The following is a 22755-nucleotide window of genomic DNA, read 5'->3' as shown; positions in this document are numbered from 1 at the left end:
GGAAGCTGGGAGGGGGCTTCCCTAACGAATGAATGACACTCCTGTTGCTTCTGATAGTCCTCAGAGGAAATGAGACAACTGACAGCTTCGGCATGGATTACTGAAAAGAAACTAAAAAAAAGACAACTTACTTCAGGGAAAACAAAGTTTTACAGTCATGCGCTGCGTAACGTTTCAGTCGACAGACTGCATATACAACAGCGGTCCCAGACTATAACGGAGCCGAAAAATTCCTCTCGCCTAGTGACATCGTAGCCGTAGGAATGTGGTGGTGCAATGCATTACTCACGTGTTTGTGGTGATGCTGGTGTAAACAAACCTACCGCACTGCGTCACATAAAGGTACAGCACATACAATAGTTATGTACACTATATAATACTTGGTAATGATAATGACTGTTATTAGCTTATGTATTTACTATACTATACTTTTTTATCATTATTTAAGAGTGTACTCTTTCTACTTATTAAAAAGTTTCCTTGGGACCAGCCCGGTGGCACAGCGGTTAAGTTCGCACATTCTGCTTTGGCAGCCAAGGGTTTGCAGGTTCGGATCCCGGGTGCAGACATGGCACCACTTGGCAAGCCATGCTGTGGCAGGCATCCCTCATATAAAGTAGAGGAAGATAGGCACAGATGTGATCTCAGGGCCAGTCTTCCTCAGCAAAAAGAGGAGGACTGGCAGCACATGTTAGCTCAGAGCCAATCTTCCTCAAAAAATAAATAAATGAAATTAAAATAAAACAGAATAAAAGTTTCCTGTAAAACAGTATGCCATGTTACGCCAGCAGCAGCCTCATACATCTCGTGTTTACTGCATCTCTTGATTACATCGTGTCTCATGCTTCATTTAATTTCATGTTGTTTTGTTCACTATGGCTCCTAAGTGTACAAAATCCACTGCTAATGTTGCCAGTAAGAGGTCACACTGGATGATTGACCTGGAAACAAAACTAAACCTAAGGATTATGAAGGTGGAAAATCAGTGATGGTTATTGCTTACCAGTCAGGCATGTCCCATTCTGCCATACCTACAATCTTGAAGAACAAGAACAAAGCGTTGGAAGCTGTTAAAGAATCTGCTTTGTTGAAGGCAACAAGACTAACGAAAATTCGAGAAGGGCCGTCACACATGGAGAAACTGCTAATGATCCGTATTGAAGACCAGACACAGAAGCATATTCCTCTCAGCGCCATGACGATCACGGCCAAAGCAAAGATTGTTTGCAGTGTTGAAAGAAAAGGCTGGACTTGACTAGGATGTTGAATTTCTTCTTAGCTCTGAGTAGCCTGATTCTTGAATTGTTTATTGCTCATTACATCATGTGAAAGTTGAGTGGTGAAGTCTGCGAGTGCTCATGTGAAGGCAGCTGAAGCATTTTTGGAAACTCTACATAATGTGCTGATTGTGGAGGAAAATTACTTGCCAGAGCAAATATTCAATATGGATGAAACCTCCCTATTCTGGAAACAGATGCCTGAAAGGACTTTCATCCAGGAGGCCAATTCAAAGCCGGGTTTCAACACTTTTAAGCACAGGATAAGTCCTGCTTGGGGGCAATGTTGCAGGCTACAAATTGAAACTCTGTGATCTGAGAATCCCTGGGCCTTCAAGCATATCAATAGGCACCCACTGCCAGTGTACTACCAGGAGCAATAAGTCAATGATGACTCAGCTCCTCTTCCAAGAAGCCCTCCTGAATTCCTATGCCAGCGGAATGTAGTACTGTTTAGAGAATAACATACCTTTCAAGATGTCGTTTATTTGTGGATAATGCTTCCTGGACATCCTCCTTTTATTGATCTTCGTCCCAACATCAAAGCAGTGTTTCTGCCTCCAAACATCACCTCTTTGATCCAACCAATGGATCAAGGAGTTATAGAAGCTTTTAAAGGCCTACTACCTGAGGACCTTTGCCCAGGCTATTGCTGCAACTGAGGTGGACACTGAAGAGGGAGATGGCTCCTGAGGAATTGACTAATGAGGAGTCGCTGGAACTGAACAAGAACACATAGCTGAAGAAGCAAGAGAAAAGGAAACTGCCAAGAAAAAGAACTCCCAAGAAAATTCAGTGAAGGGTTTAGAAGCTCTTGCACATCTCAATAAACTCCTTAAAAATTTTGAAAACACGGACCTGACATCAAAAGGTTTCCATTAGTAGAGAGGAATGTTCATGGTGCATTATCTGCTTACAAGTAAATCTGATGAAAAGACAACACACACTAAGCAAACCATCATGGACATACTTCTGAAAAGAGTGACACCTCCTCAAGAGCCTCAGGCAGGTCCTTGAGGAGGTGTTCCAGGAAGCACTGTTATCACAGATGACGGCTCCATGCGGGCTATTGCCCCTGAAAACCTTCCAGTGGAGAATATGTAGACGTGGAAGACAGTGATATTCACGATGCTGACCATGTGTGGGTCTAGGCTAATGTGAGAGTTTGTGTCTTTTTAACAAACAAGTTTGAAAAGAAAAAAAATAAATTTTTAAAACAGAAAAAAGCCTCCAGAATCAGGACATAAAGAAGATATTTTTGTATAGATGTACAATGTGTTTGTTTTAAGCTGTGTTATTATTACAAAAGTTAAAAAAATTTAAAAGTTTACTAAAAGTTACAGTAAGCTAAGGTTAATTTATTATTGAAGAAAAACTTTGTTGATAAATTTGGTATAGCCTAAGTGTACAGTGATGGCCCAGGCCTTCACCTTCACTCACCGCTCACTCAGACTCACCCAGAGCAACTCCAGTCCTGCAGGCTCCATTCATGCTAAGTGCCCTATACAGGCGGACCACTTTTTATCTTTCATACCATATTCTTACTGTACATTTCCTGTTTTGATATGTTTAGATACACAAATACCATTGTGTTACAGTTGCCTACAGTATGCAACAGAGTTAACATGCTGTACAGGTCTGCAGCCTAGGAGCAATAAGCTATACCATATAGGTTTGTTAAGTACAATGTGCGATGTTTGCACGATGAAATCACCTAACAATGCATTTCTCAGAACGTATCCCCATCGTTAAGCAACACATAACTGCACAGGAAAAGTGATCACGATACATTTACTACAAGACTCAGCAGCTCAGTAATATTTTTGGAATATTCTACTGTTCTTACCAAAATTAAGACCCAATTATACAGTGAAGGGGGGAGGTTACGGTCTGTGTATGGTAAAAGCTGAAGATTAAACTAAACATCATCTTCCAATATAGGAAGTTAAGAGCCCAAAACTGAAAAGGCCAAGTAGTAATACAAGCATATTTAGATATACAGAGGTAAACACCAAAAGAATTGAAAGAGCGTGCCTCGGGAAAGGAAGAAATGGTGGCGAGACCCATTTTTGTTACAAGGCGTGATGAATCGCATGACTCCTTAGTATGCACATGTGCAACCTTGATTTTAAAGAGCTTTTTTTTTCCTTTTCCTCCCCAAAGCCCCCCAGTACATAGTTGTATATTCTTTGTTGTGGGTTCTTCTAGTTGTGGCATGTGGGGCGCCACCTCAGCGTGGTTTGATGAGCAGTGCCATGTCCGCGCCCAGGATTCGAACCAACGAAACACTGGGCCGCCTGCAGCGGAGCACACGAACTTAACCACTGGGCCACCGGGCCAGCCCCTACAACCTTGATTTTAAAGGGCTCGCCAGCATGTCCCTGGCTCGTGGCAAATATTACTATATATGGAAATACAAACTCCTTCTGGTCTCTTCCTAGTTCTTGGCGTTCCTCTTCCCCAGATCTAGGTGCTCTTCCTAGAGAAACACATGCTGGGTTCAAGTATTTTTCTCAGCTGCCTTCTCTTGAGCCAAGCCAAAAATGTTGGGGAGGGTTACTATTCATTTAATCACAGGGCAAAGACAGGCTCTGAGCTTGGGTGAGCTCACAGAGCACCAGTAAACGAAGCCAGTACCAAAACTCCCAGAGGGTGTCCTCTAGAACCCCCAGTTCAGGGCTTAATGCTGGTGCTCCTTTACCACAGTCCCCTCCTCCTTCCTCAAAAAGTCTCAAGAATATTTTCAGCCAGGCCCAAAGGCTACAACTGATGTTCATTCTCTGCTAACATATAATATTGGGAAAGATACAGCAGTTCTCCAGGTCTGTTTCATCATCTGTAAAATAAGAGTAAGACTTATTGTAAAAGGTCTTGAGAATTAAAAGTATATAAAAATCTTGGTTGAGTGCCTGGTAGTAAATGGCAAACTTTTTTTGAGCGACTCCATGGCTTGTACCCAACCAGCGGTCTAACCTCTCTCAGGTGCAGGTCAGGCAGGCAAAGCCTTCACCCTGTTACTGTATGGCTTCTAAAAATCATCTTCCTAAAACTAACTCTTGGGACAAGAACCATCAACCTACTTTGAAAAGCAATGCACTTTCATTAACTGTTCTGATCAAGGGTAAGAGAGATAACAGGTCAAGATTGAAGAACAGAACACTGAGAATTTTGTTTTTGTTTTTTTTGCTGAGGAAGATTCGCCCTGAGCTAACATCCATGCCAATCTTCCTCTATTTTTCAGTATGTGGACCACCAGCACAGCTGTGTAGGTCCGTGCCCAGGAAGTGAACCCAGGCTGCTGAAGTGGAGTGCACTGAACTTAACCACTAGGCCATCGGAGCTGGCCCAGGACAAAGAATTTTTAGATGAAACTGAGCTACACACACATGTACACCACTCATTTTAGCATTCTTTATAATAGCAAAGCTAGAACAAATCTAAATAAGGGTCTGATAAAATACCCACTCAAACAGGAAAACTTTGAGACTGTTAAAAACAATGAGATCTCAGGGCTGGCCCCGTGGCCAAGTGGTTAAGTTCACATGCTCCGTTGCAGGTGGCCCAGTGTTTCATTGGTTCGAATCCTGGGTGTGGACATGGCACTGCTCATCAAACCACGATGAGGCAGCGTCCCACATGCCACAACTAGAAGGACCCACAACGAAGAATATACAACTATGTACCGGGGGGCTTTGGGGAGAAAAAGGAAAAATAAATAAATAAATAAAATCTTTAAAAACAATGAGATCTATACGTGCTAATGTGAAAATGCCTAGTCTGCGCCATTTAAAGAAAAAAAGGCCAAACTTAGAATAGTCCCCTCTGTGGTGTAATATCATATATATTCTGGGATTACAAAAAACATAATAAGAAGTGGGGAACTTTAAGTTTGACGGTAGATCCCGCTTGTTAAGATATTCACTCTCCTAAGAATGGCATAAAACTAACTAATTGGGAGCATAGATGCTTCAAATATGAACAAAAATCATGAGAACAAATTTTCTAAAAAGTGTAGGCTTTTTTATTAAGAGGTAGACAGATGAACATGGAAGGCTGTCCCATTTAACTCGCCCGAAGTTCATATTCCACTTCATTCATCCATCCCACACTGCCAGAAATCTTAAACAAGTAACCCAGACTGCCAGAAGGCTTTTTCTCTCTACTTCTTCTTAGCAATAACAGTCAATGAATTGCTTGCAAGGAAGTCACTACTAACTTAAATTTTCACTGTGTCCAAAGAACCTTGTCCCTATAAGAAGCTCTCACATATGCCAATAGAACCTGCCACTACCGACAGGGCAGAGTACAAACGACTCTATTTCTCTAGGAGACTACAAGGGAAGCTTCAGATATGCTTTTTGTTGTTAACTCCCTGTGCATGTTAGGGTGGAAGCTGGTGAAACCACCGAAGCAGAGCACACTCTGTTGAACGGCTCTGAATGGTTGCTTAAAAAAAAAAACAAAAAACACAAGTTATCTTCAGAGACAACATTAAAACATAATGGAATTGAAGCCTGATACAAAAAGTAGAGAAATATGTACAGGAATTCACAGCCCAGAGGGAAAAGGGGCCTCAACAGGAACCAGTGGAAATCTGGCTATTTTACATAGCTAATTTTGAGATAAGTCATATTTAGCACAAAAGCAATTATAGCATAAGTCACACTTCCCTCCCACAGCTCCCAAACTTTAAAAAGACTCGTCAGTCTTCTGTTAACACTGTAATCATTCTTCAAAGGAGCAGGAATGTGTAAGGTGGTCCCAAACATCGACGCGAATTTTAATCTCAAACAGCTTCACACTCTGAGGATGACATATTTGAAGACTGCCATAATAGCAGCACTGATAACGCCAGAAATGGGGACTGTGACAAACCAGGCCATAAAGATGTTGCGAAAGAGTCGCCAGTCAACAGCCTTTTTAGATCGGAGCCAGCCAACGGATACAACAGATCCCACCTAGAAGACAAACAGATCAAAGAAAAGTGGTCACTAAAGTGCCAATGGTATTTTGGCAAATAGACACCTGACCTTATGTAGGTAAGGAGCCCCAGACTGCTGGCGGAGACTGATTCCATGAAAGCTGGTTTCTAACAGGTTAAGGAGGAGATTACTCATGGGAAGGTGAAGGCAATATAAAAATCATTAAGTCTGTGCTAACTGGGGTAAAATACGATAGGAAAAGAACACTTCCTTTTTCCCTTCTGAGTTACTAGAATTTAATGAACTGCTTTAATAATAAACTGCATTAATATCAAACTGCTTTAATAATAAACTTAAGCTTCAGATTTTCCAAAGATCCTTCTAGAGGAGGCTGATATTATACCTAATGGCCAATAACATGGAGAGATATCCTGGAAGAAAAAAGATGACTCACAGGCTCCATGATGAACTAACTTACACTCCCTCAAGGAAGCCAGTTTCTTCCTCTTCCTACAGTTACTACACAGTCATCCAGCAACCTCAGGATTCAGGGAGTTTCTCAGTACCTCAATCTATGCTTTCTCAACAACCCAGCAAGCCTCACAGACTTGCCAGCTCTCTATAAAAGGACTTCTGTATCATCTGGGGAGAATATCTGCTTAAGTAAGAGTAATATACAGAAGAAATTGTAAAACATAAGCATTTACATTCTTGTAGTCACTTGTGCTAAATCTTATGAACTCTTCAGGACCGACTGCATAAAACTTTCTAAATCAAAGTATCAAAGTAAAAAGAAAAAAAACAAGAAACAACACAACCCTACATATTACTAGACCCATTCAAAAGACACAGTCTGTTTGTACTGTACTTACTTTACAATGTGTTGTACTGATAGGAAGGCCAATATTTGATGCAATGACCACAGTGAGGGCAGATGCCAGTTCAATACTGAAGCCACTATAGACATAAAAAGATTACTTGTCAAGAACAGAATATGATTTTTTTATAACCTAACAAAAAAGTTAACCAAATCTTACTGTGCTCTAATCATTGACAAAGTCTCCAGTGGCATCTTTACTTAGCTCTAACTCCTGTAATCTACTTTAACTCAAGCCAGGGGAATCTTCTTTTCCCTCTTCTCTAATGTTTGAAGTTTTCAGGTTTCCTGGAAACTCATTACTAAAGTTTGCACTTTTATTTTGAAGAATTTGGTAAATATCAGTGTTAGCTCCTAAGACAAATAAGGCCAAGTATACATACCTCTCAACTCTCAGCACACACATCTTCTCAGAAAAATTACTTTGTTAAGATACCAATAGAGCTGAATGAATATTTGATCAAAACTACATTTAAGGGCCAGACAATAAGTAAAATCTAAGAAGTTCACACCAACAAGAATAACATCAGGATGGCTACCTTAACTAAAGAGTGATTTATGTGGTGGCACTATACCGTTAGTATGTATCTTAAGAAAAACGAGCATTAACCTCTCTAAGACCTGCTCTACCAACTTACCTAGAGGGCGTGATTGGTGTCAGATCTTTCCCCATGGTCTGGATAACTCTCCTTCCCCAAACCCACAAACCAATACAGATCCCAACACCACCATAGAGCAGAAGCCATATTGGTGTTGCTACTTTTGAAGAAACATCTCCTGTGTCATAAACCAGATACAAAGCAACCAGAGGACCGATGGCATTGCTGAAAGACAAGAGGGCAAATGTGATTTTTCAGGCAGAACAAGAACTTGGCAAGATCTGACCTGCTAACTAACTTACTGGGGTGTCTAAAGCCAAGCTTTCAAACCCATTTAGCAAACGGGTCTTTCTTTCAAAGGCAATAAATGGAACCCCAACATGAACAATGGAAGAAAATGAGAGCTGCTCTCAGAAGCAAATGCCAAGCATTTGGTGGCCTGTCTTCTTACAGTAACCTAAAGCAACTCCAGGGTCCAATGAATGGTTTACAAACCACAGAACTGAGGCTAACGACTTACAAATTCATTCTACAGGGCAATGATTTTAAGTTTTTCATCTTACATCCAAAGACTGACTATCAAAGAACCGAATCCCATCTCAATAGACAAAAAAGGCTTCTCTGTGACAGATGTTTGTATTTATCATTTACAGAAACAAAATTCTTAAAAAACGCATTCTTCATAATCTCTCTCAAGAAATAAATTTTACTATCTAAGTCAAGAACTGCTACTACCTTATCCTCTCTAGATTATTCAGTGTCCCATAGGTAGTTATGAGTAGCACAATCACAAGCACAGCCTTATAAAAGGGAGAAGGGCGGTTTACAAAAAGAATGAGCAATGCTAAAACTCAAAGTCAACTGACCTGACGTCATTGCCACCATGGGCAAATGACCCAAAGCAGGCTGTAAGGATCTGCAGGAACTGGAAGAGGAGAGACACTTCTGGTTTATCCTGGTCACACCATTCTTCTAGAGAGCTGCTACTGCCTTTTCTGTCACCTAGACCCATCTCTGCCTTGACACTCATGTCCATCTCAGATGCCGAGTGAATATCAGACACAGCATTGCAGTAGCTGGTATAACTGTCCATTCGAATTCGCTTCTTGCTGTCCGTGTTAGGCCATGTCAGCTTCTCCATTTCTTCCCCTTTCTGTTCACCTTCTTTGGCACGGAATGAATCCAGAGGCATGCCACAAATTGCCATCGTATAAGAAGTATAGCTATTATTGCGCCTCAAGGGTTTGTCACCAGAATCTCCCATGCAATCTCCCACCTTGGCAAGATGTAATTTATGGAGCAGCTCTTTGTATAAGCCAGAATCTTTATGTACTGTGTGATACTGATAGTGGCCACTGGAGTTCATCTGGTTACTGACGGCTTGACTGAACTGAACAAGGTTCCCATTGGGCAACTGCACTGCACCTGGCCAAGGCCAAAAAGGTAACATTCACTACAAAGAGCATCAGGTCCACACAAAGCCTCCTCACCAGTACAGGTAACAGTGAAATTCTATTTTCCACCCCTGAGGAAATCCCACTCACCATTCATGGCACTGTCTATGCTGGTTTCCTCTTTCAGGTCCACGCTGGGAAGCCTCTCTCGCTCTGGAGCTTCCTCCAAGTCTCCCAGTTTGAACGAGACTGTTCTCTCTTCCACCACAGCCCGGAGGGGCGCAGTGGCAGACCCTACCTCAGAGACAGGATTCCTAGTTTCAGTATCACCGAGAGACAACTTTGTTTCTTCATGGTCTTCTTTCAAGCTATTCTTTTTTTCCATTAAGGGGCTTTCAGAAGGACTAGACTTTATTTCTCCTAGAAAAGAAGGGTTTTTTTTGGCTTGGTTTTGACCAAACTAACTTGTTCCACATTTCCCCTTTCCCTCATCTCAAAAAAATCCAACTCACAATATGAACACATGAAAACTTCAGTAAAAATTCAAGGTAATTTTCCTATCTGCTTAATTTGCCATCTTACTTACTTGGGAAGAAACCAGCAATGCAGAACACCCTGTATCAGGGGTTGCAAACTTTTCCAGTAAAGGACCAGATAGCAAAATATTTTAGGCTTTGTGGGCTGTTGTGTATTCTTGTTCTTTTCAACCCTTTACAAACATAAAAACCATTCTTAGCTCCCTGCTGACTCATTCTGTAGTGAAGGGAGCTCAAGAGTGACAGATGATTGAAAATTTGGACTGCATCTAGTTCATGGTCTTTTTTGAAAAGGAATCTTCCCAAACTTAAGTCTATGAGTTCAAGCCAAGTGACACAGCTCAATGCAGGCAACTAAAGATGACAACTTTAACTTCCAATTCTATAAAACAAAGAGATAAGCATTACGTTTCTAAACTCCGTGACCAAGTAGGGATATTTTCTGCCCACCGTAGCAATGCCCAGTATGTTTACCATTTCATTCAGGCATCACGGTCAAGCTATAGACTAGGGTATAAAACATTAGCGAGACTTGTCTCATCTTCTCCAGACTGAGGGAAAAATGAGGTCAGAAGTCCTGAAAACCTCATTCCCACTGTGCGCTCGGCAAAGCCCAACGCACAGAGCCTCCTGGAGGCTGCTCAGTGCAGCTGCATGACGCAGCACTTCCTACGCCACTGCAGTCTGTGCATCCCTCCCTCCCAGAAAGCAAACTAACCAACGCTTGCAGAGGAAAAGGGTAGAAAAGAGTTACTTTTAAAAAGCTCAGTCAGTAAGGAAAGGAATACAAGATTTAAACAAGACTGATACTAACCAAAATCTACCCAAAATTTAATTACACTGCAATACTGTAATGTCTTAAGTGATTCCTTCACATGACATTTGAAAATGTTTACCTCTAGAATTTGCGCTACAATTCTGAGAATTTACCAAATCTAAAGTCAGATATATACATTAACCTTAGCTTTGCATGTCTGAACCTCAAGTTATAGAGAAACAGTTGGAGTAAATGTTTCCTCTATCAAAGTATTTTGTCCCTACCCCTTATTTTTCATTAAGGTATCTTCATACTTCTCAATTACCGTAGGCTAAAACTTCTCTGTATTTATCTATCATGTCACCGGGAACTGATCATGGTAGAATAACAAAAAAGATTAAACACCCAGCTTATCTCCACAGCATGTGTCAAATATTCCTTCTGACCAGGTCTCAGGTCATTTTAAGTCAATAAGAACATAGTTTGGACAATAAACCCATATCTTAAAATTTCCATTTAAAATGTCTGACTTTCCCAATCTATCCAAATAGATTTTTACAGGTGACCAAACAAAAAGAAATAAACACATTACTAATTAAAATTTCCTGCTACGATTTGTTACTTACGTTCGATTTTTCTCTTCATCCTGGGACATACAAAGAACCAGACGATAAGGGCACAGAAAACTGCACATCCCACCGAGATGAGGATGGTACCCCACAGAGGAAGTTTGTCAAAGCCCAGCACTAGGAGATAAAATGGTGCATCTTGAAAACCCCAGGGCAACAGCCCCCTGCAATAATGTGTAAACCCTCCTTTGTGGACTCTGGGGTTCCCCCAGCCAGCCCATCACCCTTTATAGCTGCTGCTAGGTCCACAGGACTTACTGTGCTAGGAGCTATCTAAATTTGGGAGAAAAATCCAATGGTCACTGGAAACCCACACCAGTCTGGCCCACTTTAAACACCTGCTAGACTGAAGCCTCCCAAGCTCCTTCACAAACTAGCTGTTTTCCTCTTTCTTTAAGAAGAGAGTCAGGATTACTATACTGTGAATATCTGCAACTTGCTATGAAAAAATGGACCCGTTCCACTCCCCAGACTCCAGATGGTAGCTGCCACACATTACATTTGCAAATACAGATTTTAACATTAAAACAGGAAGGTGCCCCAGCAGTCACATGTGTCATACTGCTATAATTTTCTGTGCAAGTTACCACTTTCATTGTACTTAGCCTCCAATAAAACCCTTACAAGAGATAACAAGATTATCTCTTAGGACAAATCATCAAACTAAGAAATGGAAAACAGGCGTATTAGCCATCAAAAGATAAGAATAGTTCAAAGGGCTGTCCTTTCCCAAAGAAAAGAGTTTAGTGGTAATTTCACTAACACGCCACATCTTAAAGAGAAACTCGTCTACTTTCCACATGGCTCAGGTATCCTTAATATTAATCATCATCTGCTCATCACTGAAATGCCAATAGGCTCCAAGCCACTAACTTACATTCATGACAGAAGCAAAGGACCACAGAATCCTATTTAAGCCTAAAAGATGTTATAATAAACTGTACTTTATCCAATAGCTTAGTTACTTGTGGCTGCTTTGCTTTATTTTGCTTATTTGGAATTAAATTACTTATAAAATGGAAATTCTATTGCCCCCCAAAATGTTTAATGTTTAAAAATCAGATATAAATTGAGGCTCCTTCAAAACTAAAATTCTATAGTGACTATAAATGTTTCATTTTAATTCCTATCAATTTTTATCATGTAGTCACACAAATTAAAATATATATGAAATTTAATTAATCTCTATCTCAATTTAAGTTTTCCCACATTCCAAGTGAAAAGGGGAAATGAGACTGGCTTTTCTTGTAAATGATCCACAAAGGATAAAACAAGAATACATAAGTTCCCTTTTCAAAAATGATTGAAAATTTTAAGTTCCTACTTTCACTGAACTATGAACTGTGCTGCCACCACATAAAACATCATCAGTGCTTAGAGCCTCATGGGAGACCTCTAGCTCAGCAGGAAGTCAATTTAGAACAGAACGGAAATGCAGCATGCATGCTTTCCTTTGCCTGCACTGTCTGGCAAGCAGTCTGGTATCCCCTAAGTAAGATCAATATTCTCATAAAGTTGTCCATTTTCTTTCCTAATTATTCCACGAATAAAGTTAAAAATACTTAGCTAACTCCATTTTCGGTTAGTGACATTACTTCAATGAGGTTTAAGAAGCAAGTTACAATCCATTAGTCAGAAATGAAACCAATTTAGTGGACCATGATGAACATCAAAAAAAGCTAAAAAGAATATTTGAAAATATGAGTGCACAGCACATAGGAATAAGGTTAAGTGGCTTCAAGATACTATTCCAGTTATCTTTTCCTCCCTCTATGCATGTGTGTCCTGGGCAGCAATGTACACTGTATTTCTTCCAGTGAGTCATAGTTAAAAGATCGAAAGCCACTGACTTGATGGTCAAAGACCATTAGCCGAATGAACCTAGATAGCGAAACTGAATTGATAAAGGCATGTACTGTCCTGCCTGACAAGTTATCAATCTTTTTCACTTGCTAAATTAAACATGTATCATCATTTAATCCAAACGTTGCCTTAGTCCCAACATAAAAGTAATCAATATTTCAAACTTTATATTCTCACAAATTACTTTTCCTCTTAGCTGCATGAATTCTTCTTCCAAGTGCACTTAGATCAGGTGTTAAACATCCCAACTCTTCTCATTCAAGCAGATTCAGGGGAGTAAATTTAGTACTTAGAAATAAAAGTAGCTCCATTTGGGAAAGAAAAATGAGAACATCCAGCAAATCAGTCCTAAATGACTGATTATTGAAGACCAAATATAACTAATGACTCTTCAGTAGTCAGTAGTCGAGGTCAGTATCAATTCCAATATTTTTAGCATAGACAGGAGAAAGGGAGGGAGAAGATCATATTATCGTGGATCCTGTGAAGACTAAAGAGTAAAGGTCTGTAGTGATTTAGAATCTGAGCAGGCCTCTTTGGTTGGAAAACTATCTAGGTTAACTCAGCATACACTAGCCTGCAGCCGTCTGAAAGGGGCGCAGGCCAGCCACCTTCTAGGAGATTTCAGCCCTGTAAAGCAAAAAGGGGCAAATTGGGCATTTAATGCAAGTTTTATAAACAACTTTAAATTCACATTTAAATATTTTGATAGGTACTTACAAGGTGCTCCAGTATACATGATGGAAAAGAGGTTTATTCCAACTGTGCAGGCATAGAAAACCGGCAAAGCTCGCAAACCATTAGGAACTGGATCTGCCTGTAAAATATCATTAAGACCAATACCTTACATGCTGGGAAAGTTAACCCGTTTCCACAAAGCCTTGAAAAAGGGCAGGTTCAGGAATTACAGTGCCAGTGACTTTCTCTCCATAGTAGTTCCCAAGGCCAACTGGGCTTTCCCTACATTTGCTCCTGGAAGTCGCCCTATCAAGGCTGATCTCACCTTCTACGTCTTCTACCTAAATTTAAGTTTATGATTGGTTTTTTGTTTTATGTTTGTTGTTGTTGTTGTTTTTAACAAGGCTACCTAGACCAGTGACTGGTGATGTCCAGAATAACCAGTTTCAACACCCAGTGTTCTAAGGTACCTGCTATATCTAGATGTAAATCGAAGCACACACCTAAAGATGTACTATACATTTGTAAGAGAGATCAAGCACATTTCTTACCTGGCTTTACATCTGGCTTCACGTTTTTAAGATTTCTTAAAAATAAAACATGTAGAATATACCTGTAACAACCATCTTATCTAGAAATCTGATATATATACCATAATTAATGACTTACCAAAGTGCTAAGATAAAAATCAGTTGTACACAGGTAATCCCCTAATTCAAGAGACTGTGCCAAGCACTATTCTGGGCGCTGAGATACAGAAGTGAACGACAGAAAGTTCCCGCCCTCACAGAAGTGACCTTTACATTCTAGTACAGAGTAACGTAAAGTAGTGAAAAATGCTATAATAATGTAAAGTAGTGATGAATGCTATAAAAAAAAAATGAACGGTAAGGGGCAGTGATGGACAAAGATGCACATTTTAACGGGGGGAGAGGGGGGTCAGGGAGTATCAGTGGAGCAAAGACATGAATGTGCTAAGTCAACAAGCCATGTGACTATGTAGGGGTAGTTAAGGAGCAAGCCATCGGGAGTGATGTCCAGAGACATCAGCAAATGCAAAGGCCCTGAGACAAAAACTTGAAATGTTTCAAGAGCAGGGTGACTGGAAATAAAAAGAATTCCACTTACAACAAACGTCTATTAATTCCACAGGAAAACACCGAAGTCAAACACTTAAAGAATGAAAGCATAGATTTGAATATATGGGAAGGCTAAACTTCGAAGATGTTAACCTAAAGGTTTAATGCTATCTTTTTTTTTTTTGCTTAAGGAAGATTCACCCTGAGCTAACATTTGTGCCAAACTTCCTCTATTTTGTATGTGAGTCACTACCACAGCATGGCTGATGAGTGGTCTGTAGGTCCATGCCTGGGATCCAAACCCACACAGCCAAAGCAGAGCGCCTCATACCTGACCACGATGCCATGGGGCTGGCCCCAGTTTAACACTACCTTGATCACAATCCAATGGAAAATCTTGCTGAGGAAGAGAGTGCTCCTAAAGCTTCTGACGAGAATAATCAGTACAATGAAGAGGGAGGTAGGGGCTTAGGATCAACCAAACAGAAGAGAAAGTGAAGGTAACATTCCAAATCAGAGATGGGTCCTCACTGAAAACCACTCTGAATTTTAGCTCCCCCATCCACAGTTCAACAGAATGCTACAGATAGGGAAACAGCCAAAATAAAAATAACAGAACCTAGGAACTGTTAAGCACCCCCGACTAACTCAACAATGTGGGTCACACCATAAGGACAGTCAATAAGGTTATGAACCTGAGGTGTACATGCATTTTTCTTCTCAGAACTATCCATGGTTTTAAGAAAATTCTTCTAGGAACCTAAGATGCCCCCCGCAAATAAAAACCCATTAGGGTTTTATAGACATCATGTAGGGACTTAACAGACTCTCAAACACTACTTGGTAATACTTTACCAAATCAAGCTGTAACCAGTCAGAATTGAGAGGAAGTGACCTATGTACTTGTTTATTTTTCTGTATAGCCCAATCACATATTCTCTGAGGTAACCAGTAATAAATTAGTTAGGACCAAGGTAGGAAATGAATGACACTACTCATAGTTCACTATGAAATACAGGCTCACAGGTTAAAAAAAGTCAAAGTTCTTAAAAGTCTAGGAAAAAGGTAAAACAGGAATGGTCTCTCCCTTTTACTGCCTCCAGACTCCTCTCAGTCACTCCGAAGAGGTAAGCAGTGCTAACAATTTTATGATATTTTTACTACCATATGATCCATCTAACCCACACTTGAAACTTTATAACCCCCCATCTCCAACTAGAATAGTTCACTTTTTACATACTGGATGTTCCAATAAGCTTTTGTCTAAAGAAAAAGATTCCTCTGAGTTTGAAAAGATGCCCTAGATCTATTTAATGTGATTCCTAATAGAAGGGAGAATGCTGAAAGACTCATTCTCTCTGACTGGAATTTCAATGCTCAGCAGGAAAACGGTCCCCTTCCCCCATTCCCTGTTTACTGCCCCAGTCCGTACTGGAAGGACCTCAGCTCCATTCTGCTTTTTCCTGGTAGGCTACCCAACACCCCTGGAACAGACATTCAGGAAATTAAAAAATTTTTAAGTAATTTTAATGTTAATTTCCAAAACAGACTCTTAAATTAAAAAGTATCTTATGGTCACATATTCAGATGTTAACAGCCAGGACCCCCAAAGGTTACCAGTTTTCTTGAGATTTAAAACCTAACAATAGGGGACAGCCCCGTGGCTGAGTGGTTAAGTTCAAGTGCTCCGCTTCGGTGGTCCAGGGTTTCGCTGGTTCAGATCCTAGGCGCAGACAAGGCACCACTCATCAGGCCACACCCCACATACTACAACTAGAAGGACCCACAACTAAAAATACACAATCATGTACTGGGGGGGATTTGAGGAGAAAAAGCAGGGAAAAAAACCGAAGAAGACTGGCAACAGTTGTTAGCTCAGGTGCCAATCTTTAAAAGGAAACCTAACAATAACCAGAAATATCCACACTAATCACCTAAAAACTCATGTCACTGATAGATTGACACAAAAGTATGTGTGCGCCGGGGGGTGGGTGGGGGAGTTGGAGGTGAGGAAGACCCACAGCCAATGTTATTTTAAATACTATTCCAATTATTCTTGATCATGTCCATCCTCATACTCACACATAAGGAATATATAGTTAAGAAGTTAGTATATCTAACTTAAGCTCTCAATAACGGGCTAAAAACACTTGGCATGCATTCCTCAAATGAGAGGTTCTGGGCCCCTGAAAATCCCTTTGCACCTCAGAGCACCGCCGTTCCCCCTCCAGTAAAGAAGACAAGTTTGTTTTGTCTTGACACAGAGCCTTTCCAGAATCAATGCGATCTGCTTCCCAATAACCAAAGACCCCTATAACATTTACAAAGCAGGAATCCCCCACAGGGGAGCCCATTAATTCTCCTGGTTCTCTGGTATGGAGCAAGCTATAAGGCTCTAATAAGAACACTAAAAAATCCCGTCTGACTACTGCTAAGCCTCAAATTTAAACATCATATTATCGTATGCTACAGTTGTAGGGAGTGGGAGGGAAGGGGTTAATCATACTCGCTTGCTAAATAAAATACCAAACTGAGTCCGTTATCATCAACAAACTGTTTACCCTCAAATTATACCAAGCTATAGACGTTGCAAGTTTTCAAAAAGTAAACTGCTGTATTCTGCCAGACTCAGGCCATGGGAAATAGCGCTTGGTGAATCACTTTACTCGTCAGAGAATTTCCATAGAGAAGAGACACAATCCTTCCCTGGATAGGCTTAACTCAACCAAACAAGAGGGTCTGAATCTATTCTTACCCCCTGGGAGGAAGCTACCCATCTCCCTTCACTCAGATTTCTGCAGTTTAGGAGCATTTTTAAAAACTTACAATGGGGACCATTAAGTGCCATTCACCTCAGAAAATGGACAACCTTGTTTCCTGAGAAAAATGAACCTGTTCTTACTGTAACTCGGTCCAACGACAACACCCCTTGTCGTCTACGTTTATTTTGGAGCCAGCATCAGACTTCTTTGATAAAAGAAACAGTACCCAGTCCCTCAAAAGGGATTTTCAAATGGACAGGAAATTAAATAGCTGTCTAGAATTCTTTTTGCCAAAAAAACAAAAACTACCTTTACTGGTTTTTTACCTATTCTGAAAAATTAGAGTCAGATCACCATGAAAGGTAGAGCCCCCACCTAGAAGTTTACAAAATGGTTACAATAATCAGTACTACAGAAATAACTATGTAGAGACCCAAACTACTCTATTTAACCAGCAGCTAAGAAAAAGCCACGGGGGACAATGTGACTTGTTGAAACTCAAGCTTACAATTCAAATTGGTCTGCATACTCTGGTGGTTTAGACAAAGTAGTAATCTGCATACAGCTAGACAAAGCCATCCTAAATAAATTTCCTTATTTTTTTCATTCTCACGCTCTCCTATTTCTTTCTTTCTTTTTTTTTTTGAGGAAGATTAGCCCTGAGCTAACATCTATGCCCATCTTCCTCTCCTTTATATGTGGGACGCCAGCTACAGAATGGCTTGCCGCACGGTGCCACGTCTGCACCCAGGATCCGAACCAGTGAACCCCAGGCCACCAAAGCAGAAGAACAGAAGAACGTGCGCACTTAACTGCTGTGCCACCTGGCCGGCCCCAACGCTCTCGTATTTCTTAGTACACCATAGTACTCATTCAACTTTTCCTTCCTGAGTGCCATCTTGGGTTTTGACAACTTGCTTCTTTTAGAGAACTTGGGATCATACAAGAGGTGTGCAGAACATAAAAGAATTTTTTAACTCTCCAAGGCCACATACCTGCACACCAATCACATTTGCAAGAATGCTATCAGTTTGAACACCATTGAGCATGACCCGTTAAAGGTCATATAAGAGGGGGAGAAAAAGACTACCTTACCTTACGGAGGATGAATGCACGAACAAGGAAGAATAAAATTCCAGACATAATACCAGAAAGCAGCGGAGAGACAAACCAAGACATCACTGGAACAGAAGACATTAAGAAAAAAATGTCAATGAATGGAAATCAGGAATCAATAACAGCTTTAATTTTAGTATTTCATCTTTGAAACTTTAATCTATCCCTCCATTTTACAACATATACTCCCATATCTCATGCCATGGTAACGGAAAACAAAAATTAAGCCATTTAGAGTTAAACATACCAATTTTTATCAGTTCAGACCACTTGACACCCTCCTGCCCCTTTGCCACAAGGGAGAAACCAATGGTTGCACCAACAATACAATGGGTTCCAGAAATGGGAAGCTTCAAAAACGAAGCTGCTAGTTGCCACACAGCAGAACCTGAAACACAGTCAAGTTTTATTAAGTAAATGGCAAAATTCCATCATGTACGCAGTGCATTCTGAAGGAAATAATCTAAAAGGTAGAGCACAAGACTAGAACTACCCAAGACAGAAAGCGGCTCACCCACCGCTAAGCAGACAATATATGAAATGAACTTACCAAACATTGCACTGACGGAGCCGGCCATCAACAGCTCTTGGGTCGAGTTGTACATCTCCACGTCAATCAAGCCCTTCCTAATTGTTTCGCTCACTTTGGCCCCCAGTAGGACGGAGCCCACCGTTTCAAAGATACTAGCTAGGATGCAGGCTTGCTTCAGGGTCACTACACCTGAGCCCACAGCTGTACCAAACGAATTTGCTACATCATTGGCTCCTACGGAGAATGCCAAGACAAATGCAATAATGAAGCCCAGGATAAGCATCCATAGGTAGTCCACCAAGGGACCAGAAGCGGCGGTAGCAGCAAGAGTACTGGTAATCAGCGTTGCCACGGTCGATGCCATTCTCTAGAGTAGTGGTTTTCTTAAATTATAAGAGAATTACTGAGCGGCTTTCAAGATGTGTAAACAGAATATGAGGTATCAAAACTGCTATAATAAATAATATATATTATATAAAATTAAATACTGTAAACTACGGCACAGAAACCGAGCTGGGGGGTTACTGCTATACACTGCGTATGGGCATCTGTTGTCTGGGGTTTCTTTGGCTCTGGAGAGCTAAAAGCAGGGAGCAGAATTCCATGGCTGAGAAGAGAAAGGACGCAAGTTCATCCTGCGGAGGAGGGAGAAAATAACAATAGCAGCGCGTCCCCGGGGGGCCAGCCTGGCCCCTCGCGCCGGCCCACGAGGCTGGGAACCCCGGCCGCGCCCTCCGCCCGCGGCCCACTGTCCCCCGCTCCGAGCAGGGCACGCGAGGCAGCGGGGCACGTGGCGCCAGAGCCCTGGGCCCGCGCGCGCCCAGCCCGGCCCCCGCGCCGCCGGCCCGCGCGCGCCCTGCCCGCGAACAGCGGAAAAGGCCCCGTTCCCGCGCGCGCCTCCCGGGGACCGCCAAAAAGGCCCGCGGGCGGGGCGGGATGGCGTGGGGGAGGGAGGCGGACAGCCACGAATCCAGACCGCGCCCCCGCGCGCACCGCTGCACCGAGCCCCCCGGCCGCCTCCCGCGCCGCGGCGTCCGCGCCGGGCCCCGGGGAGAAGAAAGAGCCTTTCCAAGGTGGCGCCACCACTCACCAGAGAAAACGAGGGGCCGAGCGAGAGACGACGACGTCCAGGCTGCGGCGGCGGGCTGGAGCCACGGACGCACGCACCTGCGGTCGGCGAGCAGACGGCCCGAGCGGAGGCTCCGGGGATGGTTCGGCGGGGCAGGCGACCCACCCGGGAAGCACCCTCAGCGGCCGAGAAGAGAAAGCACGCAGCGCGCGCCGGCAGCCATCACTCGGGCGGCCCACGCCGCCGGCCCCTACTTATAGCCGGCGCCGCGACCCGCGTGACCCGCCGCGCCTCGCGCCGGCCCCAGGGCCCCGCCCCCGGGATGACGTAGCCCCTGCAGCCCAACGGTGGCGCTCATTGGCCCGGGCCTCGCCGTTGGCCACGCCCCTAGGGGGAGCTAGTCCAAATGGGGAGGGTCACATCCTCCCTGCGGCCTCGCCCCGGCGTCTCTGCGCCGTCTGGCCGCGCTGGCTGGTTACGGCAGAGGCCGCGGGGGACCCTCGCCATGCCACCGGTGGTCGTCCTGCGGGGTTACAGAGGCCGCGACAAAGGTCATTCTAGATCCTCTCACGCGGGCCCCGTTTTACGGAGCTGGCCGCACTTTCACCTAACTTGTGACCTGCCGCGTCTGGAGGCCACACCTGGCCAAGTTCCCTTCCGTCCGCCCGGTGACGCCGCAGGGGAGCTCGCGCCCTGCGGCTCCGGATCCAGTCCTGGCACGTTGTCGCACCTGTGATTTGCCCTTGGCCAGACAGGCACTGTCCCTCGCCGGGGGAGGGAGAGGGCTCACGTGGTCGCTTTGCTCCCGCAGTCATGCACTTGGGTGAAAACAAATACCGAAGAGTCACGAGAACCAGGTTGTCTCCCCAGTTATGGCGCAGAGCTACAGGATGGCTGTGGGTCATTAATTTCCCCGTGGCAGACCTGCGTTTTCTGCGGCGCGGCCGTGGCGTCCGGGGGGGCGGGGGGGACGGACTGCTTCAGATTCGAATACTGACTCCTACTTGCTGCAGTGTGTCACCTTGAGCAAGTTCCAGATCTCAGACTGCGTTCTCGCGAATGTAAATTCTTAACAATCCTACCTTGTGGTGGGAATTAAGTGAGTTAATGTGTGTGAATGTGACTAGAACTCCGTAGGTGGTCAGTGGATGCTAATATCCGTATTGCTCTTTCGGTGAATATTCCTGTTTTAGGATGTAGCAGAGAGTGTAAGGGGAGGTTGCCTTTGCATCCCGGAAGGTTTCCTGTTCTTTTGAGGTAAAGAATGATTTCTGGTCCCCTACATGGTGTATAATGTAGTTTTGACCTTAATAAGATTTGCTCTGCACATTTGGGGGCATTTCATTATGCGGCTTAAGATCAAGACTAACCAATCATGCCATAGGAGATTAAGGCCATAGTCTCTTGTCAGGGTTGTGGTGAGATTAAAGAATTCCAACCAGAAATACTTACCAGGCTTAGAATGTTCGGGAGCCTTCCCCACCTTTTTACTGTCTGTAGCAACAGGGCACTGAATAGCAAAAACAAAGACGTTGTAAATCATTGCTACCCCTGGTACATCTATGGAGGGTTAAATTCCACTGGGTATCCCTGACCTACCTAGAATATCTGATGGAGCCCTGTGAGTAACTCACAGAGCTCCACGTCCCAAGGTCATGTCTGAGAAAGAAAGCACATGTCTGGGAGCACTGACCTTGGAGTGCAATTCTGATATAATCTTGGTACCTTAAAATGTACTCCTCCCTCCACTTGTACTTTATTTCAAGGTAATGAAAAAAAGGAACTAAAGAACAGATCTAAGTGTTCTGCCATTTAAAACAATAATTTCCGAAGCAGTAATTTGTAAGGGAATTGCCTAGAACTGTTCCCAGTATGTGTTTTTCTCGCTCTGTTCACGGGTGTACTTTGGCTGGCCTGTGGTATTAGTCTTTAAGTTGGCAGGCAGTTGCTGGACAACTTCTGTGAGGCGTTGGGGCAGCTATGGTGGCTATCCATCAAGGAGAGAGCCCTGTCCAGGCCCCTTGGGGTGGGTTTGCAGGGCGTGGGAGAGCACTGGGGTCAAGATTCAAAGGAAATTCCACTTGCAAATGAATTCTGTCAACATCTTCAGGCTCTAGAACTGTGTTATCCTTCCTCCTTAGGACAACTCACAATGCCTCTGCCAAGTGAGCTATAAGGGGAGGTGAGGGATTGGGGTCGGTCCTGGCCACCTCACCTGGGGAGAGAGGGTCAGTGGGGTACAGCCCTTCGAGACCTGGACTTGCTGTGGTCAGCATGCCTTAAACTTCCATAGAGGAGGAGAGGAAGCTCTGCCTGTGGAGAAAAGTTACAGTGTCTTGAAAGTGGAAAGAAAGAAGTGTGAGGACTGGCACTTCACACAGAAATGGCACTGCTTCTGACATCCCTGAACGTGGGAAAGAAGGCAGAGATCCTAAGAATAACGTTTCTTAGAATCAAGGCATTAGTACATGCACTCTCAGGATCTTAGCAAGACCATTTGGTCTAATGGATAAACACATAGGCTGTAAAGCCAAACTACTTGCTCTGCTACTCACCAGTCATGTGGCCATGGGCAAATCAATTCTCTGCCTCAGTTTCCTCATCTGTAAAGGGGAGAGGTTGAGAGTCCATGCTTCATAGGGCTGTTGTGAGGACTCAATCAACG

General features: G+C 43.1%; 2 protein-coding genes across 2 annotated transcripts in view; both read right to left on the bottom strand.

The window, feature by feature from the left end:
- The window catches only part of NT5DC4 (5'-nucleotidase domain containing 4), a 59696-nt gene extending 54560 nt beyond the window's left edge, over positions 1 to 5136 (bottom strand). The window contains exon 1 of the mRNA XM_070512788.1: positions 132 to 5136. The gene's annotated coding sequence lies outside the window, so the exon portion shown is untranslated. The remainder of the gene's footprint in view (positions 1 to 131) is intronic.
- Positions 5137 to 5275: 139 nt separating this feature from the next.
- Positions 5276 to 20390, bottom strand: SLC20A1 (solute carrier family 20 member 1). Its single transcript, XM_044772847.2, has 11 exons — positions 20112 to 20390; positions 19040 to 19656; positions 18737 to 18877; positions 18469 to 18554; positions 13575 to 13671; positions 10989 to 11108; positions 9220 to 9489; positions 8542 to 9100; positions 7715 to 7900; positions 7072 to 7156; positions 5276 to 6235 (listed from the first exon to the last, which is right to left on the bottom strand). The coding sequence occupies exons 2-11, from the start codon at positions 19383 to 19385 to the stop codon at positions 6074 to 6076; spliced, it is 2052 nt and encodes a 683-aa protein (XP_044628782.1). The 5' UTR covers positions 19386 to 19656; positions 20112 to 20390; the 3' UTR covers positions 5276 to 6073.
- Between the last annotated feature and the right edge of the window lie 2365 nt (positions 20391 to 22755).

Source organism: Equus asinus, chromosome 6 (genome assembly GCF_041296235.1).
Source record: "Equus asinus isolate D_3611 breed Donkey chromosome 6, EquAss-T2T_v2, whole genome shotgun sequence".
Classification (NCBI taxonomy): domain Eukaryota; kingdom Metazoa; phylum Chordata; class Mammalia; order Perissodactyla; family Equidae; genus Equus; species Equus asinus.
Note: the sequence above shows the minus strand (reverse complement) of the source record. Positions and strands in the feature narration are given on the sequence as shown.

Coding starts and splice junctions, on each gene's coding strand:
- SLC20A1 (XM_044772847.2), bottom strand. CDS start 19,385: ATGGCATCGACCGTGGCAACGCTGATTACCAGTACTCTTGCTGCTACC. Junction 18,878..19,039: donor CTCCGTCAGTGCAATGTTTG/GTAAGTTCATTT, acceptor ACTGTGTTTCAG/GTTCTGCTGTGTGGCAACTA. Junction 7,901..8,541: donor CATGGTGGCAATGACGTCAG/GTCAGTTGACTT, acceptor CTTGTCTTTCAG/CAATGCCATCGGTCCTCTGG.